The 23,733-nt window shown below is 21.3% G+C and overlaps 1 protein-coding gene across 1 annotated transcript; it reads left to right on the forward strand.

Annotated features, from left to right (window-relative positions):
- The first annotated feature begins 16,975 nt into the window (after positions 1–16,975).
- LOC129609806 (uncharacterized) lies at positions 16,976–23,379 on the forward strand. Its single transcript, XM_055521927.1, has 8 exons — positions 16,976–17,147; positions 17,455–17,759; positions 20,531–20,839; positions 22,125–22,309; positions 22,636–22,746; positions 22,812–22,969; positions 23,029–23,211; positions 23,276–23,379. The coding sequence occupies exons 1-8, from the start codon at positions 16,976–16,978 to the stop codon at positions 23,377–23,379; spliced, it is 1,527 nt and encodes a 508-aa protein (XP_055377902.1).
- The last annotated feature ends 354 nt before the right edge of the window (positions 23,380–23,733 follow it).

The raw sequence follows: 23,733 nt of genomic DNA on the forward strand, positions 1-23,733 counted from the left end.
CTTCACAAAAGATATTTAATGTTTATAAAACACAAAATATACAAGGTAAACACAAAGCTGTAAAATATACTTTTTCTTTAATTAATTTAAAAATTTAGGGTTTAAAATTCAAATTCAAAGATGATTTTAAGATGGAAATATTCAAAGATTTTTATTAAATATAGCACATATAATGTCAAATAATTAAAATAATCATTTTAAATAAATTCATTGAATTGTTAATATGAAAATAAATGTTTTTTAAATACAATATTTTTAATTCCATTTTCATAAATATAATAAGATAACATTTTTCTTACGAATTAAACATTTAAATAAAATACTGTTATATAAATTTACATAAATTTTTCAATAAAAAAATTTCAAAATCACATAATTAGAGAAATTTGCAAATGTTTTAAAATATAATTTCAATTTTAATGTACGAATGTCTACGTTATACCAAGTAGATTATTTTAAATATACCCTTATTTAATAACTAATTTATAGTAACGCCATTTGACTGAAACTATTCCTCTTAAAATTATCTTTGATTCTTAAAAATTTAATTAGTTTCGATAAAATCAGAGAAAATATTGTAAATTAAAATTAATAAAGAAAAAAAAAAGTATTTTATTAGTGTTTGCCCAAATATTTATAAAATTGAAAACAAAAAAAACAAATATTTTGTATAAGAAGAAAAATATTGTAAAAAGAAATTAAATAAAAATCGTAAATAAATTAGAAAATAAAAACAAAAAAAATAATAGAAAATCGAATAGCTTTAATCGTCGGAATATAAAATTAAACATTAAAAAAAAAATACTGAATAATTATATAAACACACAAAAAGGAAGGATAGCTCTGTGTGGTCTTAGACCTCTAATATATAATTTCTCTATATTAACTTCATTTCTTAAAATCATAAAATATGAACAATAATAAATAATTTATAAAGTTGAAATTTAAAAGGAAAATAATTATTTTCCTTTTATTTTGATACATTTAAGATTAAATTAAATTTTATTCAAACAGTATTTTTAAAATTCTGTATATTTTTTTCATCTTCGAACTAAAACATGATATTGTATAACAGTAGCAAGTAAAAAAATGTTTAATGAATTTTCAAAACATTTATCAAGTTATTTTTCTAATTAAAAAAATTATAATAAAACATTTGTTATATATTAAAATTAAATTCATTTGTTAGTATCAGTGGAATTCAATCTGAAATTCATGTTTTAATAAACAAATAAAGAAATTTACTTTGAGCTTCTTGCATTTAGATTATTTACACTCAATAACAACCATTACAATTTATTTACGTGCTTTTTATAATTTTTAAATTGTTTTAATAAAAGGAAGATGAAAATTAATGTTTAGCTAAAAGTCAAACTTCTTGAGATATAATTTTGATAGGGAAATTTCATTAAAATTGATTAAAACTTATAAAACTATTGTAATATTTATTATTACAACTAGAAAACACTGTTCATAAAAAAAAAAACACACTGCAATTTTATTTATTTTTATTGCATGTTTCATTAATTTTAAAATTTTCAAGATGCTCCAATTGAATTACAATATCCTAATATGTAAAGCAGATTCATGAATACTTTTTGAATATTATTTAAATTGATTTTTAACAATTTAATTGAACTTCTATAATATAATATATTCATATGAAAATTCCAAAACAAATAGAAAACAACACATTCAAAAATATAAATGATTAAATAATAGAAAAACAAACAAAAAAAAAAAACACAGGGTGACTCAGTTTGTACAAAAATAATTGACAATATTGAAATAAATAACAAAACAATATAAAAGAAAAATGAAATATTAAAAAGTAAATCATAAAATAAAATATAAAATTAAATGAAGATAATAGAAAAATAAAACAAGAAAATTGTAATGATTATTATGTAATTTTTAAAAATATATTTCATTAAATTAATCCATTGTCTTCTATATTTTTTGAAAACAAAAAAAAAGAATGTAAAATTTTTGCTTTTTTATTTAAATAAAAAAAGAAAAAAGAAAACATAAATATATTTTGTATGTATGTACTTATATGAGTACACATATATTTACTATGCTTAATACTGAAAACACCCTGTACATATTTATATATTATAAAATCATGTAGTAAAATACTTTAATTATTAACACTTAATATAATATAAAACATTAAAATCCAATTATAATACTCTATTATATTTGATTTCAAAATTCCATTTTTAAAATATTATATTAAGAAAGTTTTAAGTAGTGTACAAATAAGTATAACACTCAGGTCCTTGAAAACGGTAAAATTTTAAAAAGCTTCTCAAGTTGATTATAAAAATCCCTTAAAAATTTTAATTTATATTCTAATAATTTTAAAACTAATATATTTTGTATTACAAATAAAACATTAAAAATATACTAATTTAATTATGATAAATAGAAAAAAAATTTTAATAAATGTTCTGTTTAAAATTTTTTAAAAATTTATTTTAATAATTCTCTAATTTGAAAATTATCATTTAAAATGCAGACACATTTATTATATAAGTATAGTTGAATGTACAAAAAATTTAATTAAATTATTTAACACTGATTCATTCAATAAGTAATCATTAATCTTTGATATGATCCTTGTATATTCATAATACTAAGAATTTGCTAAAATGGCCAATGTTACAATATTTTCAAATTGTTAATTATATTTAAGACTGCAATTTTTCTTTTATTTATTGGATTTATTTGTATATTATACATTAAATTTAAAAATAATTAAGCTGATCATAATTTTTGTTTTATAAAATCATCGATTATACTAAATAAGAAAAAAAAGAATAATTGAAATAATAATTTGAAGAAAAAAATATAATTTCGAAACTATTTATTTTTTTTTTAGTTGTGCCTATAACTATCGTGATTATATAACATGTTAAAATATTTACTATTTCTTTTATTATTAATAAGTGATTTTTCAAAATATTTTCAGTAAATACGTCGTCACATTTAAAAAATATTTCATTAAAAGTGCAATTTCACATGTGAAGTCTGTTTTTTTATTTTATTTTTTTCTTTTTTTAATATTATTAACTTAAATAATTTATTAAAGATTTTCTTAATGTAAAATTGGACCAAAATGATATTTGACAACACATTATATAAAAAAAAAAACAAACTGGAAAAACTTAGTTCTTTGAAATAAAAAAAAAAAATATAAAATTTGCTCATTTCAATTTTATAACCAAATTGGGCTATCATAAATTAAACATCAATGAAAATTTTGTCAATGAATAGAATAAATGAATTAAAAATTAAATATAAAAATGTAAAAAAAAAAACTTATTATTATTATAAATGAAAAAAAGGCAAAATTTTAAAAGTGCAAAATTTCTATGTACGTAAGTATATTATGTATAATGTTATTAATACGAATATATTAATATTATAAAAATTAAGTTAAAATGTAAAAATACAAAAAAGATTCGAAAAATAAATAAATAAATAGAAAATATAAAAAATAAAATAGTAATATATTAAATGTTATTATTATTTGACTCTATGAGAGACTTATTAAAACAAAAATAGAAGAGAATGAAAGAAATTTTAAAAATTATAGCAATTACAAATAATAATAATAATAATATTTAAATATATAACTGTAAATTATAAATAAATAATATATAAAATAATGAGTAATAAAAATAGTAAAAATTCATTTATAAATTCGTATATTTATATATATTATAAATTAAAACAAAAACGATAAGAAAAAGCAACAAAAAAAAATTATTTCAAATATACTATTATTATTAAAAAATTAAAAAAATATAAAACTGAAAAAAAATTAATGTTTAGTTTTTAATATAATTATATATTAAATTTATATATATATATATATAGAAATGATAGATAATATGTATAAGTAAAACGTAAAAAAAATATAATATAATTTATATAACAGTAATTATATAAAAAAAAAGCATTAAACTGACATTATACATTATAAAAATACAGAAAAAAACAGAAATATTAGAAAATTATTTTTAGATTAAAAATTATACCTTGAATTAAATAAATAATCTGTTGTATATATACTTTACAATAAATAATTATATAAAAAGTCATAAAATTGTAATTATACATACTACATGTAATAAAAAAAAAAAATAAATGATCAAAATCAACAAATCAGAGAAATTATATGAAAAAATAATTCAGAGAAATTATATTCTTATTAAAAACAAGAAAAACAAAACAAATATAAAAACTATATACTAATAAAATACAAAACAAAACAAATCTTTAAATACAAAACAATTTTTTATTTTTAAATTAATTATAATAACTATATAACTAAAATATTGAATAAAAAATAATTAATAATTCTTAATTAATTATTATTATTACCCTAATCCTTTAAAACATGTATTTAACTTCTATCTTCAAATGAAAAGAGAAAAAAAAAAAACTAAATAAATACATAAAAATCGATAAAATAATGAGAAATAAAAAATTTTTATTATCTAAAATATTACCAATTCATATTTATATAAAAAAAAAAATCTAAGTCAAATGATTTTATTGAGAAATTCAATTATATATTATATTCATTTTCTAATTCGAGAATCAAACAAAAAATCAAAATACATAAAAAAATAATATTATATTTTATTTAAAAAATTATTTTATTATAATTTATCTATATTAATTTTTTTAACATTATAAAATTTGTTATTAAAAATAAATATTATTTTAATAATTATGTAACAATATTCTAAATAAATAACAAAATTATAAAAAGACCAAATAATATATAAGAACAAAAAATAAATCTTATCCTAACGATTTAATTTAATTAATCAGTAATATATGTGCTTCTTGTAAAATGTTAATACAAAAACTATATTGTTATACGAGTAAAACACAACAGAATAAATATTTTATATTATATTAAATGATAAAATGATGAATAAGAGATTTGTACTACACCTAAAATATAATCAATTAAATATTTAGTTTTTCTAAAAACTATAGACAGTGGATTCTTGTAACAAGTCACAAAAATTTATACTAAGAAAACATTTTAAAAATTAAAAATCATGCTAATAATAAACTTATTAAAAAAAAAAAAACACAAAACAATCTCAATAGTAGAAAATTATGAATGAAAACATAAAAACAAATTATAAAATTCAAAACAAAAAATATCAAAACATTAATAAAGTATTAATTTATTCTTACATACACTTTACTTAAAGTTTTTATTTTTATTATATTGTTAAAACATTGTAAACATTGTAAACAGTGTGTTACTAGAATTTTCCAAATTTTATTTAGTTAATGTTGAACTTTTATGTGAAAACCTTTTTAAACACTAATTTTATGTTAAACTAATTAGTTTAATAAGAACTTATTCAGAATATTAGGACCCTATTGCAACAGCCACTTTTTACTTTTTATTCATTATCATTCAATCAATTAATTAAAAAAAATTTCTAAAGTTGGTTGGTGTAATTAAGTTCCTGTTATATTATTTTATTCTAACTAATTTACAATTTTATAACGCAATTGCAAAATGTTATAGAAAATTATTTAATTCTTTATTTTAAATACTTTTTTGTTAATTTATTGAACATATTATCCCCATCAATTATAAATCGGTAAAACCATTTGACTAAGAATTTTATTTTATATTTATGAATATTTATAAAATATTTGTGAATAAAAAAAAATTTATATTATATTTGTTATCTGTTTAATATATCAGAATTAAATTCAAATCAAATATTATAATAATTAAAAATATATTATATTATTCAAATTAAAATTTAAAGAAAAAGTATTTTTTTTTTTTTTATTAAATATTGTTTTACTGCGCTATATTCAATAATGTTGTTATTTAATAAAAGATAATTATAAAAAAAAAATTATAAAAAAAAAAATTGAATAAAAATCAAAACTAATATAAATTATTAAAATTAGTTTATAAAAATAAATACATAATGCGTGTATCTATCTATAGGCGTATGTGTTATACATTTATATAATAATATGTATATTTTGATTTGTTATAACAATTTTATAAAATGGTTATTCTATATCAATTTATTTTCCTAATTAAAATTTTAAATGTGTTTTTTTTTTTTAATTTTTCATATTTAATTGCTAATTTTTTTTTTCCTTTTTGAACAGTACACTAAAAATAAGTTGTGAATAGAAAAAAATTAAATTTATTTTTTTTTTTTTTAAATAGATTGTTGTCTTCTTTTTTATTGATTTATTTGAAAAAGTATGGAATTTTATTGTCACTAGTATTCAATATTAATTAATATATGAAATGCTTTGATTTAAAAATTAAATATAGTAAAAAAAAAATATGATGAGAAAAAATTTTTAAAATGTATATAAGAATATAAAGTACATAGTAGATACATAAGATATTAGTTAAAAGAATATATATGTATTTATGCATGTATATTTTATTTAAAAAATAATAATTTTTAAATAAAATTTTAAGTTAAAAAGAGAACATTTTGTAAAATTTTATTAAATCAAAAAACATTTCTGTTTACAAAAAAATCATAAGCCTTTATTAAAAGAAATAGGTAGTTTTAAAATATAAATATGAAAAACCCTAATGTTTTATTTTAAATTAATAAGAATTCTTAATAAAAATTATAAATTTGAGAATATTATTTAACACTTATATTCCGGCTATTTCCTAGTATGTCAAATATATGAGTGAATTGTGCGTGAACAACAAATCTTTGATATACTGAGAATCGACCTCCATTAATTTTTTTTCTGTTTATAATTAAGTATTTACTTATATTATATTGTTTTATTCATATTATAATTAAATTTAATATTGTACTAGAGAAAGTTTTATATAATTATATTACTTTTATTGGACCAGTACAGAAGGTTTCATGTGGCAAATGTTTAGCTTAATTAATTCAGTTTATTATTAAAAAAAATGCCTTTAAAATTTTTACGGAATATGTAATTTGTAAAAAAAAAAAAATTACATCGAATTGATCACATTGTGTATTTTTAATCCGAGAATACTTTATACTTTATTTTTGTTATTCGAATTATTTTTGTTTTTCTTACATCTACTTTTCATAAATTTGATTAATAATTAATTTTGTTACAGCTTCATAAAAATTTATGTACAAAAACAATTTTCATTAAAATTAAATTAAATAAAAATTAATTTTTAAAAATTTTAAATATGTTCTCAATGGTAATTCTATAATTATTAGTTATTTAAAGACTTGCAACTTATTTTAATACCTAATTTGTGATTTTTTTTTGAAAATTTTTTCTTTTTTGTCGATGAGATAAAAATTAATCTGTGAAATATTTTTTTTTTTAAAAAAACAATTTTGATATTTTATTATACTTCAACTTTTTTTTATGTTCAAAATTGAATTTTTTTTTTTTATTTTATTTTATTATTGTAATTTATGTTATTATAGTATTAGAATAAACAAACCATTCCATAAATAATTTCTATATTTCAATATTTAATTCAACTAAATAATTTTTTTTTTTGTTTTGTTTTCAATAATTACAATTTTAATTAACAATTTCATGTATTTAATTGGAAATTTTATAATAATATATGCGATTCTACACAGATATATACACCTATATTCTTGTGGTTTGTATCACAATTCTCTAGTAATCGTATACGTGATAGCTTGATTGATATCAACTTTGACGTAACTGCAAATTTCAAAATCATCGTAATCTTTACTGTAAAACACCGAATACGACATGATAATTATATTTTATCACTTTAATATTTGCATCCGACAGATGTAAAAATTTAAAAAAAAATTTATATTATCGTCTCTTTGGAGACGACTACCAGAAATGCATATTTGAGGTGACATGACGTTATTGATTATTTTATCAAATCATCGACGCGAGTACTTGATTATAGGTGATTGTATTTTGTTTGCTCTGATGAATTGAAATAATAATTTGATCGCATTTGATTGTATATATTTTAAACAAAAAAAAAAATATTTATATTTTCAAAAATTAGTGTTTCAACAAGCTGTTGTTCTTTTCATTCTTGAATATAAAAATATTATATTATTTAATTTTATAAAAATTCAATATACAAAAAATTATTTCATATTCATTTCTAAAACAATATTCATAAAAAAACAAAAGAGTTTACTGCTCAATTCTAATTAAAATTCAAATATTTTTAATTAATAATTCTTATTTTTTTGAGAAATTTTTGCATAAAAATTTTAATTACATATTTTTTGTTTCCCGATTTCTAAATTTTCAACAAAATTTTTTAATAAATTTTCATACGTTATACTAATTTTATTTTATATTTATTACTATTTACCTACACTTATATCAAATGTTTTTTTTTTTTTTTTTGAAATATAATATTATTATTAGAGAAAATTAAAAATTATTATTTTATTTTTAAATCAAGGAAAACCTATGTATAATTTTAAATTCCATTTCATTAATTTTTAAATAAATAAGTTTTTACTAATTAAAAACAAAATATTTTTTTGTATAATTTAATTAATTTAATTTTAGGTATTATAATATAATTATTATAAAAATATTTAATTTTTAAAATTTTATATTAAATAAATTTGATTTTATTTTCCTGCAGTACATTAAATTACATATATAATAATTATATAATATAACAATGGAATATAATTTTTAATGAAATTATTATAAAAGAGAAAAGAATAATGTAGAATAAAAATTTATACTGATATATATATGTATATATATATATTTAGAGATATATATGTGTGTATATATAAATAAACAAAAATATTAAATTAATTTGTTTTTTTATTTTTTAATTTTTATTTTATTTTATATAAATTTTAATATATTAAATAAATTTTACATTTTGTTCTATGCTATTCTAAAGGTTCATTTTCCGTAAAAAATTAATTGAATCTCAAATTAATTTTAAAAGGAATTTTTTTTAATAAATAATAAGGCAAATTTAAAAGTTATTTTAATTAAAATGATAAGTGTGAGAAATGAGAATATTTTGAAAATTTTAATTTGATTCAAAAATTGCTGCAAAATAAAATCATTTTTTCAAATACAATCAAAAATAATGCAATTATTCCTGAGGTTTTTGAAATTCAAATTGATTGTTAAATTAAAAGATATTTACGTTGATTCAATACTAAAAATATTACAGACAACCCAATTGTGTACTTCCGCGTTTTACTCAATTCCAAATTAGAATTCACATTTTTTTAGTTGAGTATGACATTTTTCCAATAAGATAATTTGTTTTTTTTTAAATTAGATTTTTGTACCCTTTCTCAAAATATCAACTTAATCTATTACCTTAAAAAACAAAGTAATTTAAATTTTGTAAAATAAAATATTTTAGATAAAACGTGATTCTATATATATGCGAAAGAATTCCTTCTCACTCACAAAAATTATTTAGTCACTGACTTTCTTTTAACTTGGCAAGTAAAATAGATAGTTGGCAAGATATAAAATATCAATCAATTGCTATTCCCCGCTTTTTTGCCGGAAATATTTGAGAAAACTAAAAATTATGCAACACAAAACCAAAAAACACTAATTGCTAATTTTGCTGAAACCAAAAACACTGACTCTTATTTTCATTAATATTAATTCATCTAAAATTTCTATTATATTTTTTTATATCTTCTAAATTATTTAAATTTGTTGTTAATTAAATTTGAAATTTTTATAATACAAATTCGATAAATATAAGCGAATTAGAATTAAAATTTCTAATTGAATCTTATGATAAGCGTAAGACACAAAAAAAAAAACAGAGGCGAGTCAAATATGTTTCTAATATTGTTCCCTTTTGTGATGACCATCTAGTATTAGTCGCATCACTTCAAGTGATGGGATATTATTGAAAAACAAAAATAAAATATTTTAAATTGCATCGTACAATTGTAAATTTAGATTTTATTTGAAAAATTAGAAAATTTTTAAACAACTAGACATCATGTTAAGGGATATGACCACCTGAACAAGGAGTAGAAAAATAATTATGTGGCAAAGAGGAATAAACGCAAAAATTGATTATTGCGAATTTTAATGAAAACTAAAATTTGCATAATTTTTTCACCCCTCTTTCTTTTATTTTCTATAGCAAGACCAAAGACACTAAAAAATTTTTAGTTGGATTTTGAACATCTTCTTAAGATTGCAACTTTTCTTTTAGTTTTGGACATTTTAAACTAAATTTTCCTTACTCTTTTAAAACAAATTTCACTTTGTCACTTTTACCAAATTGTTTTCAACAAGTTTTACAACAAGGCTAAAGTTTTTTTTCATTGGTTTTTATTCAAAATTCGAATTTTTAGTTATGTTAGACTTAAGTAATTTATTCTTGTAATAGTTAAGAAGACTTTAAATAAAATTCAATATTTAAATAAAAGCTTAAAGCAAGTTTAGCTATTTTGACTAATATTTTGGTCAATGTTTGATGATAAATTTTAATGTTAATTTGTTCTTTTATTTTAAACTTTAGCGATTAGGAAATTTTCTAGTTACTTAACCTAAATAAATGATAAGTACAACGAAATTTTTGGGGACATAGCTTTGAACATTAATAATATTATAGCATACTTATATCAAATTTTTTCACTAAAGTCGACTTTACCAATTATTCCTTTTTTGCCACAAAATTATTCTGTTTTGCTCTGCTTAATGTTTTATATTCAAGTTAATCCGACAGTCAATAATTTTCCGAATCCGAACCAGAATTTTTCTACAAGAAATAAAATATAGAAGAGAAAAATTTAATATTATGCAAAATTAATTTTAATTTTTTGTATTTTAATTTTTATTCCAATTGATGTAAATTAATGACGTAAAGTATAAGGTTGTTCTATATGGTTTTTCGTTTTTACTTGTAATATTTTAATTTTTTTTAATTATTTTCTTAATTATATTTTTGTACCGTTAAATACATTTTATAAAAGAAAAAATATAATTACAACACAAAAAAAAAAATTTGATAAGAAGTCATAAATCACAGAAAAAAAAAAGAAAACTGAAAATTAATAAAAAAATTAATGACAATATTTCTTAAACAAAACAAAAAAAAAAAATAAATAAATAAATAAAATGAATCATTTACCTTGAATTTAAAAATTTTAAAATTAAAAATAAAAACAAAAGAGTTCTATTTTTATCTGCTTTTATTGTTAAATGTTTGAATAAAAAATATTAATTATTAAAAAAAAAGTCATACCTAGAGTAAAATTACAAAAAAAAAAGAAAAAACTGATTAAATTTTTTAATTATTAATCCCAATCGATTCCAATCTAAGTATTCTTCTGGTCATTTTAATTAAGTTAAGTAATACAACTAAATTTATAGGTTCATCCAAAAATATTAATTACCTATTATAGATTAAGTCTTATTTTATGCGGTTATGTGTTCCCACGACAAACGCATTAAAAAAAATCGCATATAAAAAGCTTCAACACCCCTTAGAAAAATAAGGATACGTTCTTTAATATTAAAAAGTCACATATAACTATATACATACGAGTATGTATATATTTATAGGTATACATATATTTTTCTGTAATATTCAAGTCAATCATATTTTGTTAGTTGCATTCCTTTGGGATGATGAGATATCATTGACAAGGATTTTTGTTTTCAGTGTAGCGAATTTCAAATTTTTAATCAAAATGATTTTATTTAGATTTGCATTAGAAATGGAAAAAAATGATTTCTACATTTAAAATATTTCTTTATAAAATCTTTTTCGAAATTTAAAACTTAAATTATTGGACTATACAAAAGAGGGAGTTTTCGTTTATGCACGCTGCGCTAAAACTTCTACATTAGAACTAAAATTTCTAAGTTACAGCGTTATATAGTATGCAAAAACTTTAGCTAAGCTTTTTTTGTTTACGCAGTCTACAAATTCTAAAACTTCTGAATAATCAGTCGTTCGAAAATAACAGAAATGATATTGTTTATGAAATTTTATCTCAGTAATTTTCGCCTTCCAATTGCACTGCAAAATAAGAAAATTTTAACAGGATTTAAAAACTTAAAGATTTACTTGATAACCCTTCAATTTCTGAGTCTGCCATTTTGAAATTTAAAAATTTTGTCTTGAAATTTGAATTTAAAAAAAAAAAAGAGAAATTTCATGAGGCAGCGACAAAATTTATACTAGAGTTCTGCGCCACATTTCTAACATTTCCTTATTGCAGATTGAGGCACTTTATTTTATTGATTCCGAATGCACTTTATTTTACAGTCAGTAATTTCTGAACGTTCTTTATTTTCAGTGTATGTAGCGTGAATTTTCGAACGTATTACAAGTTAAAACTATTCTAGAACTAAATAAACGATGACCCCCATACTCTTTATTTATAATAATTTCAATTAAAATATACATAAATACATTTCTAAAATTCAATATACAAATATACATTTCTAAAATATATACATATTAAAAATATATTTCTGTAAAATACAATCCATAAGAAACTTTGGTAATAAAAGGCCCATGTAGCATAAAATACTTTTGTAATATTTTAATCCATGTAGCACAATAATTCTAATGATGATTTTATTGGCTTCCAAAAAATTTCCATTAATTTTAAAGAGAGTAATTATTATTATAATTCTCTTTTTATAAGAGAATAATTATTAATTATTTAATTCATAATATATTGCTTTTTTTCGTTCTTAAAATTAAATTGCTTACGTATAATCTCTACAAATCCTCGTTTAAAACATAAATTGAAATAAAAAATATTCAAAATGGTTATGGTAACATATTTTTTTTTTTTATTGTGTATATATTAGATAGTGAGTTCAAAAAAATTTTAATAAATAGAAATAATTTAAATTCAATTTACGAATAAATAGTAGAAGAAAGAAAATAATAATATCGTTATAATTTTTCGATTCTAACCTCATTTTATCGCTATAAATTGTAAGCATATTGTAAAAACTGTACATTTTAATATAGTATTTATTTAAAAGATGTCGCTAGCTTTTTCATACCCTTTTTTTTAATATTATTGTAATAAATTTATAATAATTGTTTTAAAAAATAATTTTGATTGTTATCTGAATGAAATAAATTTAACCTTATGAAAAATGTATAAATGTACGAGCTGTCGTGTGTATATATTTTATTATATAAATTGATCGGGAATTTGATTTTGGTTGCCATTAACGAAAACCAATATTTTATTTAATCATTTGATATTTAAATTTTAGTATTGCATTTAAATAATATTTGTATAGAATTGCAATTTAAAAAATTACATTTTATATTTATTTATTTAAAATATTTGAATGTAACACAAAAAATTGATCAAATTTATTTTCAGTATATTTACTGTAAATTTTTAAAATCATTATACACGGTAATACTTTTTTTTTTGTAGATTTTCACTAATTCAGTTTTAAAATGACTCCATTTTAGGCGAACGTACATTTTAAATTCATTAATTTACTATAATTAAATATCAACAATAATATCTCAATTTGGAACCGAATCGGATTAATAATGAAAAGAAAATCTTGTTTTTTTTTTTTGCTATTCTATCAATCACAATTTATTTTTTAATTTTAAATTTTTAAAAAAATTCGATATGTATAATAAATATATATAAATAAAATTAATAGGGAAAAAATATCGAATCAACATAAAATGCAAAAAACAAATTTTATTAATAATTATAATTATTAATAATAAATAAATAAAACAGAATGTAGAAATAGTTATAAATAATATATATATATATATATATATAAAATATTATATAAAATATAAAACAAAAAAAAAATTATTAATAATGTGATGCACAATATGTGTGTAGGTATAAAAATTTTTATTTAAGAAAATAAAAAAAATATTAAAAAAAAATGGAAAAAAAATAATATATATATATATATATTTAAAAATAAAATTTTTAAATAATGTTCAAAAAATAAATAAACATACTTTAATACTCCTAAACATTATTAAAAAATATACAAAAATCAAAAAAAAAAAAAAATTGAAAAAATCACTGCAAAAAAAAAATATAAAAATTTAAAAGTGTAAAAAAAAAATTACGAAAGTAAATAAATAGAGGAAAAAATGCTTATGTTAATGTTTTAAAAACATAAAAAAAAAAGAAAAAAAAAAAATAAATATATATTCATATAATTCGTATGTATACAAGTAAATATTATATAAAAAAAAAATGTATATAGTGTATGATCCGTAATGAAATAAAATATAAAAACAAAAAATAAATAAATGTGTAGAAAATTTGAAAAAAAAAAGAAATTAAATTATTTCTCATTAACTTTCCCTCACCGTCAGAAAAGCTTCTCTTTTTAATATTAAAATGAATTTAAATCCAAGTTGTACAAGGAAAAATTTAGTGAGAATATCTAATTCAGTTAATTTGTATGTCTGTCAGAGCGGCGCACTCAGAAAGTAAACCAAAAGTAATTTCCAAATCTTTATACAAAAACGCTAAAAGCATTGGAATTCACTTGTGTCAAGGAAATAGACTACTTAAGAAATTCTCTATTCTCTGTTCCAGTGTTGTTATTTTTTAGTTGTTTTTCAGTAGCATTTTGTCTCAAGTAGTATACCTAGAGCCGTAGTATAGTAATTTGCGGTTATCATTAACATAAAAAAAAAATTAAGCTATCTACCTAAATAGATTATTTATTTAAAATTGATTTCAAATCAGATTTTGTTAATGAAAACAATTATATTTTTTCGAAACTTTTTTAATTTTGAAAACAACAAGTTTGAAACAAAATTTTATTATGAATTTTCAAAAGAAACAAGAAAAAGTAGAGTTGACCTTGTCAATTCTGTGCGAATAAATATGCCATAACTAACTATGGGACAGACTATACTTTATGAGATTGTGTGTGCCAAACTACTATTGAAGTTGTATCGCGGCTACCAGAAAGAGCCAAGTAATTTCAATGACTTTTATCAGACACATTGGCCATACTAATATTCGTTTGTGTGAAATTTCAATAACACAGCTTTTATAGTTTCTGAGATATAGCCCGATCATGTCCAATTTAAATAGGGTTCTGGCGCTCATTACAATAAATCATTTGTGAAAATTTGGTGAACTCAGCTCAATTAGTTTTTGAGTTATCGCTGTGACAGACGAACGGACAGACAAAGCTAAATAGACTCAGAATTTGACGCTGATCAAAAACATACACTTGAGTCTATATCTCAGACCGTTATTTCTTAGCTATACAAACTGTAAGGCAAATTTAGTATATCCAACGAACATACGTTCGTACGGTTATAAAAATAGAATAAATAATAAGAATATATGTATTGAAAAGACGTGAAACGAAATATATTAATATTATTTTTAATAATATATATTAATTTTTATTTATTTTTATATTAATAAATTAAGTATTACAATAACTATACATTTTCTAGTATCAATGCAAAAAAGTAGTAAAACTGGATTTGCAGTAATATGGTAACAGTTGTAGTTGTAGTAAAATTAATAACACGACTCTATTCTCTAAATTCTCTTTATGTACAATATATACACATAAATAGAATCGCACTTAATAATAGACCCCAATATACAACAACATCACATGAAAAAATTGTAATACTAATTTTTCTCTTTATGAATATTACATTAACCTATACAAGGTTACCTAATCTAACTTAAAACTACCTAAAAGAGTCTATTCCAAGGTTAGTCTAGAGTTGATTAAGCTCCAAAGTTGATAAGAAAGATGAAATATTGGCAAATCCAATAAAACAAGAAAAGCATAACTAATTCAAAGTGTAATACAAAAAACCTGAATATGAAGCGAAAATAATGCATACACTTAGGCTGAGCAAATTTGATCGTTTGTTTTGTTTGAATTTCATAAATGTATTTTTTTTTCTTTGTAAATTTTAGTTTTCATACTCGTAATATTAAAAAGGAAGGTTTGTATTGTACAAATAATATTGTAATACTAGAAAGTTTTTTTAACGCATTTTTATTTGAAATATAAAATACATAAAAACAAAGATGTTCACATTGTATTAAGTTCAAATAAGGTTGTTGAACAATGTCAACGGATAACTACAATTTAGACCTTAGTTTATGGACTATAAATTACAAGACAAAAACTATGTTTTAAATAACCTTCAAAAAAAGGCATTCAGAATAAATTCGATTTAAGTGAAAATGTCGATGTCTTACACAAGAGCTTAAGTTTAACATGAGGCAAATTTATTGTAAATCTATTTTTGTTCTATATATTTGGTCGGAGTGTTTAATTACTTAAACATTAAAATGGCACTACATAGTATTATGCCTATTAAACATTTTGTAAAAAAATTAATTAACATTTATTTATTTCTAAGGTCCAACTTATAATTACATTCATAATAGACAAAATAGTTCTAGCAATGCTAGTGCCCGAATGAAAAAAGACTGCAGCAATATGTCAACTTGTTGATATTCAATAATTGATCTAAATCACATATTCACCTGTCACAAGTGCTGTTTATGCAACATTTGTTATTGCAAAATTGTTTAATATTGCTCTTTTCATTTCCCCAAGCAACAAATAATTAATTTTTTTCTCAATATATTTGCATAGTAAACATTGAGTTCCAATTTTTAATTTTATAATAAAACCAAATTTCAATTTTATTCGAATTATAAAATTAGACATTTTGTTGTCATAAAAAATATACATAAATTATTTTTTTTTATTTTAAATAAAATATTTTTCGGGCTCCAAAATAATCTTTCCAATAAACAAAATATAAGTGTATATTGTCAAAATTTGCTCAGCTAGCAAATTATATTACATATGTATGTACATATATATATTTTGTAATATATGTATGTATGCTTATACATAGATAGTTTTGATCCTTTTAAAAGCGAATAAATTTTAATAATCGTAAACAATACAAAAGAAGAAAATACTTAAAAGAAATATGCCAATCGATTTACCGAATGCCGAATTATTTAAGCCAGCATTACCAAGAGCTCCCCGACTACATGGATTGTTTGGTTCAAAAAATTTTCGTTTGCATGGATTCATGGAGGGAGATAAATGGCCACCAAATGCATTAAATGAACAATACCAGCACATGGTTAAAATGTTAGGTAAAAAAAAAATTAAAATTATTGTAAGGGAAGTTTATTATAGCGATTCATTCTCAAAAAAATAAAGTCAATGAGACTTTTCCAGAACGCCATTGCAAATATTTTTGAAATATTGAAAGCGCAAACTGTATACTACTGCATTTGCTGCGAACAATTTTTAAAAATATATGAGTGCTGTAATTGTATATGACTGTCTGTCATTTGTAAATTTAAATGAATGAAATGTTCCATATGATCCCCAGATTGGTGGCGTTCTGTAAAATACCTATTTCAAATAATATTTAAAAACAATTTTTTTCTTTTATAGATACTCATTTGCATTATAAACGTTTGGAATTGCGATCGGATACTCGTAAAAAAGAAAATAAATTTCAAAATTTAAAAGAACAATGTCGCAGTGGACGTGTTCGTTTAAAATCAGCATTATCTGGTGACAAATTAATTATTAGAACATTATTTTCACATAATACAACCTTACAACGTTTATACAGTTCAATGCCACTTTATGCTATTGTAGAACATGCTAATGATAATACTTTTCGAATGAGACGTAAAAGAGATAAATTACGTTATGAATTGCAAAAAACAATGGATTTATATAAACAAAAATTGGTATGTGGAAATTAAAAAGACAAAATGAAAGCAAAAATATGCCAAACTCGAAATTGGCCAATCAATATTTATAATATGTTCCTTGTATGTTGGAAGACAATAGAGTAACATTTATGAATTTGAGTAAAGCAAAATTTTTTATATAATTTTTTATTGAATTAGGTAAAAATTAATAGGACGGATTGAAAATATAATCTTAATTCAGTTAGATTTTAAGAATTGTATTGTTAAACGAGAATAGGCAGGGGTAACCGTGACAACTTTGTGATAACTGAACGAATAAATGATATAAGAGTTGTATTGTAATTGCCACATTGTTTTACATGACCTTGTTTTTTTATGTGTACAGTGCCATTTTATACATAATATACCAGTTTACCACATAAACTCATACCATCCCGAAGATTCTTACTGAAAATAACACCCATTATTGAAAATTGATTGTTTATTGAAAATTTTCATTATGGCTTTTTTTTTACTCACTTTTATTGGTTTCTGTAATATACGACCAAATAACTTTTGAAGTTGTACGGCAGCTATCATAACCTGTTTCTACCGAGAATAGTGGCCATTTTATCATAGCTTTTTTGCAAAATTTTGATACTGTATCTTCAAGAATTCCAAAATTATGACCAAATTACTTTTAAAGTTGTATGACCGCTACTAGAAGGAGTAAAGAAATTTCAATAAATTTTTTCAATTGCGCGAAATTTCGATATTAAAGCTTCAATAATTTCTGAGATATAGCCAAATAGTTTTTGAAGTTTTATGACAGCTATTCGAAACTCTGCTTCGATCACATTGACTTTAAAAAGGGTTCCGGAATTTACTATTACAAATCATTTGTGAAAATTTGGTGACCTTAGTTTAATTTCTTTTTGTGCTGAGACAAACGGACGGACAAATCGACTCAGAATTCGACGCTGATCATAAACATACGCTTTTGTCTATATCTCGGACCATTATTTCATTTTATTCATTTTATTTATTGAAGGGTCTCGGGTTCAAACCCCGGTCAGGTCACTATAAAAATTATATTCAATATTATATAACTTAATATGCAATACTAATAAATATTATACAAGTAATTTTCAAATATTTATAATATTCGATACTAAAAACTAAGAAAAATAAACAGTAAATATTAATAACCTCAAATAATTAATATAAATAAAACTACGGCAGGCTAGTCACCTACCTAGCTAACTCTCTATGACTATAGAAACTAGGGCACGATAGATATCATGCACCAGCCCTATACTCCTCCTAGGAGTGAAGAAGGAAAAAAAAAAAAAAAAAAACCCTTCGAAAATACGTTCGCACAAGTACTATTATAAAATTGTAATAACTCCTAAATTTAATTATTAAATTACGAGCATTTAAAATTATAATTAAATTAACTAATTATCTCGTAAAAATTGAGATTATGCTTTATATATTGCATAATGACTATCTTTCCGGTAAAATAATCTGTTTTCAAATATTTGATTTTTAATATGCTTCCAAATTTGATATTTAACTAGTGTCCAATAATTTAATTTTATTATGGAAATTCCTACAAAAATTTTGCAATGAATTTAGTTTAGAAGGATATTAAAAGAAAAAATATTCATTAATGGTTTCTTTTAATAACCCTTTCTTTGACCAACAATTCAACCACCAAATGAATCCTTTAGGTATCAGGCGTACAGAAATATTAGTGAGGAATTCTTAAAAAAAAAATATGGTTTTTATAAGGGTTGATAAAACTATAACTAAGTACCTATATAACAAAGTTACCCATAGTTTTCCATAGCACAAAACAGAGCAACAAAAGTAGACAGAAAGAAGGTAAAAAAAAAAGTTGATGAAAAGAAAATAACGGATGCATTTTATACCGCACGAGTTTGTTTTCTTCTTTTTTTTTTAGTTTTTTGTAATGCAATACTTTTGAAAGAGTGCGCACAGAAATAAAAAAACCTTATAAAAAATTAAAGCATCTGCTCTGGGTTTTGTTTACATTTTTTTTTTGGAATTTGCTTACTTGCATAAGCATTTACTTATATATGTGCATGAATCCAAAGGGACTCACAACAATTTAATAATGAATTGCTTATGATAATGCATGGCAGCAACATAACTGAGTTTTAATGTCATATGGTCTGTATGTGAGTTCGATTTTAAAAGTGAAAAGATTTTTTCCTTTAAATTTTTTATGATCGAAAATTAATAGGGTTGATTGTTAAATTTTTACTACAATATGCTTTCGATAATTTCTGATCGCTTATTACATTAACATGGAAGGAGAAATGGTTGTGACGTAAATTAATAAATACAACAACTATAGAAATATTTGTAAGGGATGCTTGTAGTTTATCATATTAATATTTTATCCTTTTTAAATTCAAACATTCTATGAAAAGGCAAGATATTTGATAAAGAAATGTTAATGGCCAATTTTATACTTCTACAAAATTTTGGCTTTAAAATTTTAACAAAATTTTCAATAATTTCTTTAGAACCTGTAGTTCAGTTGGTAGAACGTTCCACTGTGAAGCGTTAGGTCACTGGTTCGAGTTCAGTTTCAGTAGAACATTTTTTAATTTTTGTATATTGACTCATAATTTTGGCTACGTCATCCATATGTTCTACAGCTGTAATAAGCAATATTCATTATTTATTTCCATAGTGAACAATGTACTTACATATATATGAATTTCAATAAATATTATTTCGTTTTTAAAATAAATAAAATTAAATAAAATATATTTTTCGTTAATAACCTCTTTAAGATTGAAAAATCTAAACTTGAAGATCATATAAAATTTGGCAAAGAATTAAAAATACCAGATGAAATTGATATTATAAATTGTAGAACGGAAATTTCTACTTCTCAAACTAGAGTGTATGCATTTAAGGCAATACAACGTGCATATAAAAGATGGATTTGTATATTAAAAAAAGATGAAAATTATTATGAACCAGTATTGAAATCCTTAGAAGAAGATGTTATTGAACAAGAAAAATTCATAAGATTAACTATAATGTTAGGTTATCCTGTTGTAATGGGTAAAGAAAAATGTTTACGTGAAGAATATCAGGTACCTAGTTAAGTTTCTAACAAAATGAATTCAAAAATTTATTAAGAGAAAAATCATTTATTTATGGTACATTTTAAGAAAATGGAAACTGAAAAAAATTTTCGAATCCAGCAAAATATTAAATTGGTAGAAGAATTTAAGAAGAAAAGTTCTAAAGATAATAAAGCTATGATTAACACTGTTAGAAAATCGGTAAGTTATTTTAAAAGATCAATTTAATAAAAAATTATTATTTTGAGTTTGAAATCTAAGGGAAAGTTTTTACTATATAGATAAAAATATAAATGACATGCGTCAAGTTTCTTAATATTTGGTTTCTTGATGCCTTGAACGCACGTTAATTTCAGAAATTTACTTCTGGATTTTTTTGAATGTCCTATAACTTCATTTCAATCAATTGCTAATTCCAATTTGAGTGATCTGATTTCAATAATGGAGATAGTTGCACTCATAACAATGATTTAGCCGAGATCCTCTGCATGCCTAAAATAAATATTGAAATTAATTTTTATTTTTTTTTTTTTTTTCTTATACTAAATCATGAATTCAATTAATCTAATTTTAATCCAAATAATTTACACATATAATATTTAGTAGAGCTACTAAACTTGATGTACTTGATGTGTTTTCATTTTATTTTCAATCCGTAGATTAAGCATTGTATGAATAATATAGTTAGTGTATACCTTGAAAAATCTAAATGTGGTTCTTAGCGGAGGTTAATTTTCCATGATCCGATTTCCCTGCAAAGTTTTCTATAGTTAATTTCGTAAACAGCCAGAAGGCAAATTTTAATTTCCTGAGATATTTTCAAATATGTAAAATTGGTATTAGTGAATGTTCCGTTTCTAGGCCTTGTATATTCGCGAAAAATTTATTAGTTCATTGATTTTACTACCAGACTTTAAATATGAATTTTGAAGTAAATTGGTTGGTTAGTTCTGCGTAAATGAGCAAAAATGTAAATTTAGCCCCTGAAGTGCACAGACAGTTTGACAGACAGACAGACTGACAGACATTTCTCTAAAAATAACTTATTTACACTTTCCAAGCACTAAGAAACACATTACCGTCGAAAACCCGTCATGTGATGTTTGGTACCATGACATTTGAGGGAATTTCCCTTATTGTATGCAATGAAAGAACTCTGAACTGCAATATTATTTTTAATAGTTTTCAAATTTCATGCTATTTCATGTATACTAATTTTTGTTGACGGTACCTGAAATGTTATTTACGACATTTAATTATGTTGATATACTGATTTACCTTAAAATTTCTTTAGATTGCAACAATTGGACCAAAAAATGAATATGTAAGAGAAACAAAATCAATGGAACATATGCGACAACAAAAAGAAGATCTTGAAAGAGTTATGAAAGAATTACAAATTGTAACAGCAGCTGAAAAACCAAAAGATATTTATCCAAGGTTTGGAGCTAGAATTCATGCGTTCACCCTACCTATTCAGTTAATAATGAATTTAATAAAATAAATTGTATATTTTAGATTCAAAATGACAGATATGATTTTGAAAAATGAGATAAAAGAAAAAGAATTCAAAGACGAAATATTTTCAATGATGTCAGGAACTGTAAAACCTACCCGAACACAAGAAATCGCAAAAAAATTTAATTTTACAGAAGAAGAAGAGAAGTAAGTTAGAATTGACAAGTCTACATCTATGACTTAGTTATATAAATTACATACTGGAATAGAATTCTTATGTTCTTTCTTTAATTAGAAAATTTGAGCGTGAGTAGGAATGTGACTCATTATTTTTCATATTTTTTTAGTCGATTGGATCAAATAAAGGAATTTCAGGAACAAATTGAAGAGGAAAAAAATTTACAAAAAGAAGAGGAACAACAAATTGCTAATATGGGAAACATTCTTGGAATATTTCAGTAAATTTTTTTATTAATAATTAAAATAAAATCACATAATTAAAACAAAAAAAAACTTTTTGCAGAAAATCTTTGTATCAAATGTTAGATGTCCTACGGCATGTTGATAATCCAATGGAAATTATTGAACGAAAATATCCAAGCCCAGAATTAAAATTACCATTATTAGATTTTGAAGCTAAACCAATTAAAGTTTTACCACCAGTTTACAGAGAAGATGATGGTAACTTTATTTTCATAAAAAAAATATAAATATCTTAAGAATTTTTGTTTTTTGGGTAGCCGAACAAATTATGATAAGAGTTTTAGAAAAAATAGGAATTATAAGTCAAAGATTACCAAAAGATGATCTTGTAAATGATCTTCCAAATATGTTACAGCAATTAAGAACTAAATATACTGATATTGTTGAAGTTGAGGAAGTAAATAAATTTGATGATTTAGATAAAAAAGAAGATGAACTGGGTTTGTCTACTACATATTATAAATTTAACTGCGATTTTTATAAAATAAATAAAATTTATTTTAGAAACAAGAGATTATTCAAATATACCAACTCGTAAGCAAATTAAACAACAAGGAATGCGAATTGTAGAAAAGGCTTTAGAACAAAAAGAACTTTTGGGAATTTAAAGAGCGAAAAGCATTGGAAATTTGATTATGTAAAATAATGTTTGTGTAAAAAATTTTTTTTTGCAAAAATTAGATTTTCATTTGTTATAAAAACCTAACCTAAAAAGTTTTTGGGTTCACATTTTTTATTTTGCAAATTTGAACCTCTACAAGACTAGGCATTGAGTAATTGCATTCAGAATTAAAAGAATATGTAGTTAAAAGTCGCCTATGCATTGCACTATGAAATTACGAAATAATTAATTGTATTACACAAAATTTCCGTCAAAATTCCTATAGGTATGCTTCTAATGCAATTAATGAGAATTATTAAGCGATTCTATATAATTAGAAGCTAATCGGAATTTTTAAGTA

This window comes from Condylostylus longicornis, unplaced genomic scaffold, assembly GCF_029603195.1.
Source record: "Condylostylus longicornis isolate FDR11 unplaced genomic scaffold, ASM2960319v2 ptg000040l, whole genome shotgun sequence".
Classification (NCBI taxonomy): domain Eukaryota; kingdom Metazoa; phylum Arthropoda; class Insecta; order Diptera; family Dolichopodidae; genus Condylostylus; species Condylostylus longicornis.

Excerpts from the sequence above, each read along its gene's own strand:
- LOC129609806 (XM_055521927.1), top strand. The coding sequence starts at position 16,976 with ATGCCAATCGATTTACCGAATGCCGAATTATTTAAGCCAGCATTACCA. Across the intron at positions 17,760-20,530 it reads ATTTATATAAACAAAAATTG|ATTGAAAAATCTAAACTTGA; the intron begins GTATGTGGAAAT and ends AACCTCTTTAAG. Across the intron at positions 22,310-22,635 it reads GCGTTCACCCTACCTATTCA|TCGATTGGATCAAATAAAGG; the intron begins GTTAATAATGAA and ends ATATTTTTTTAG.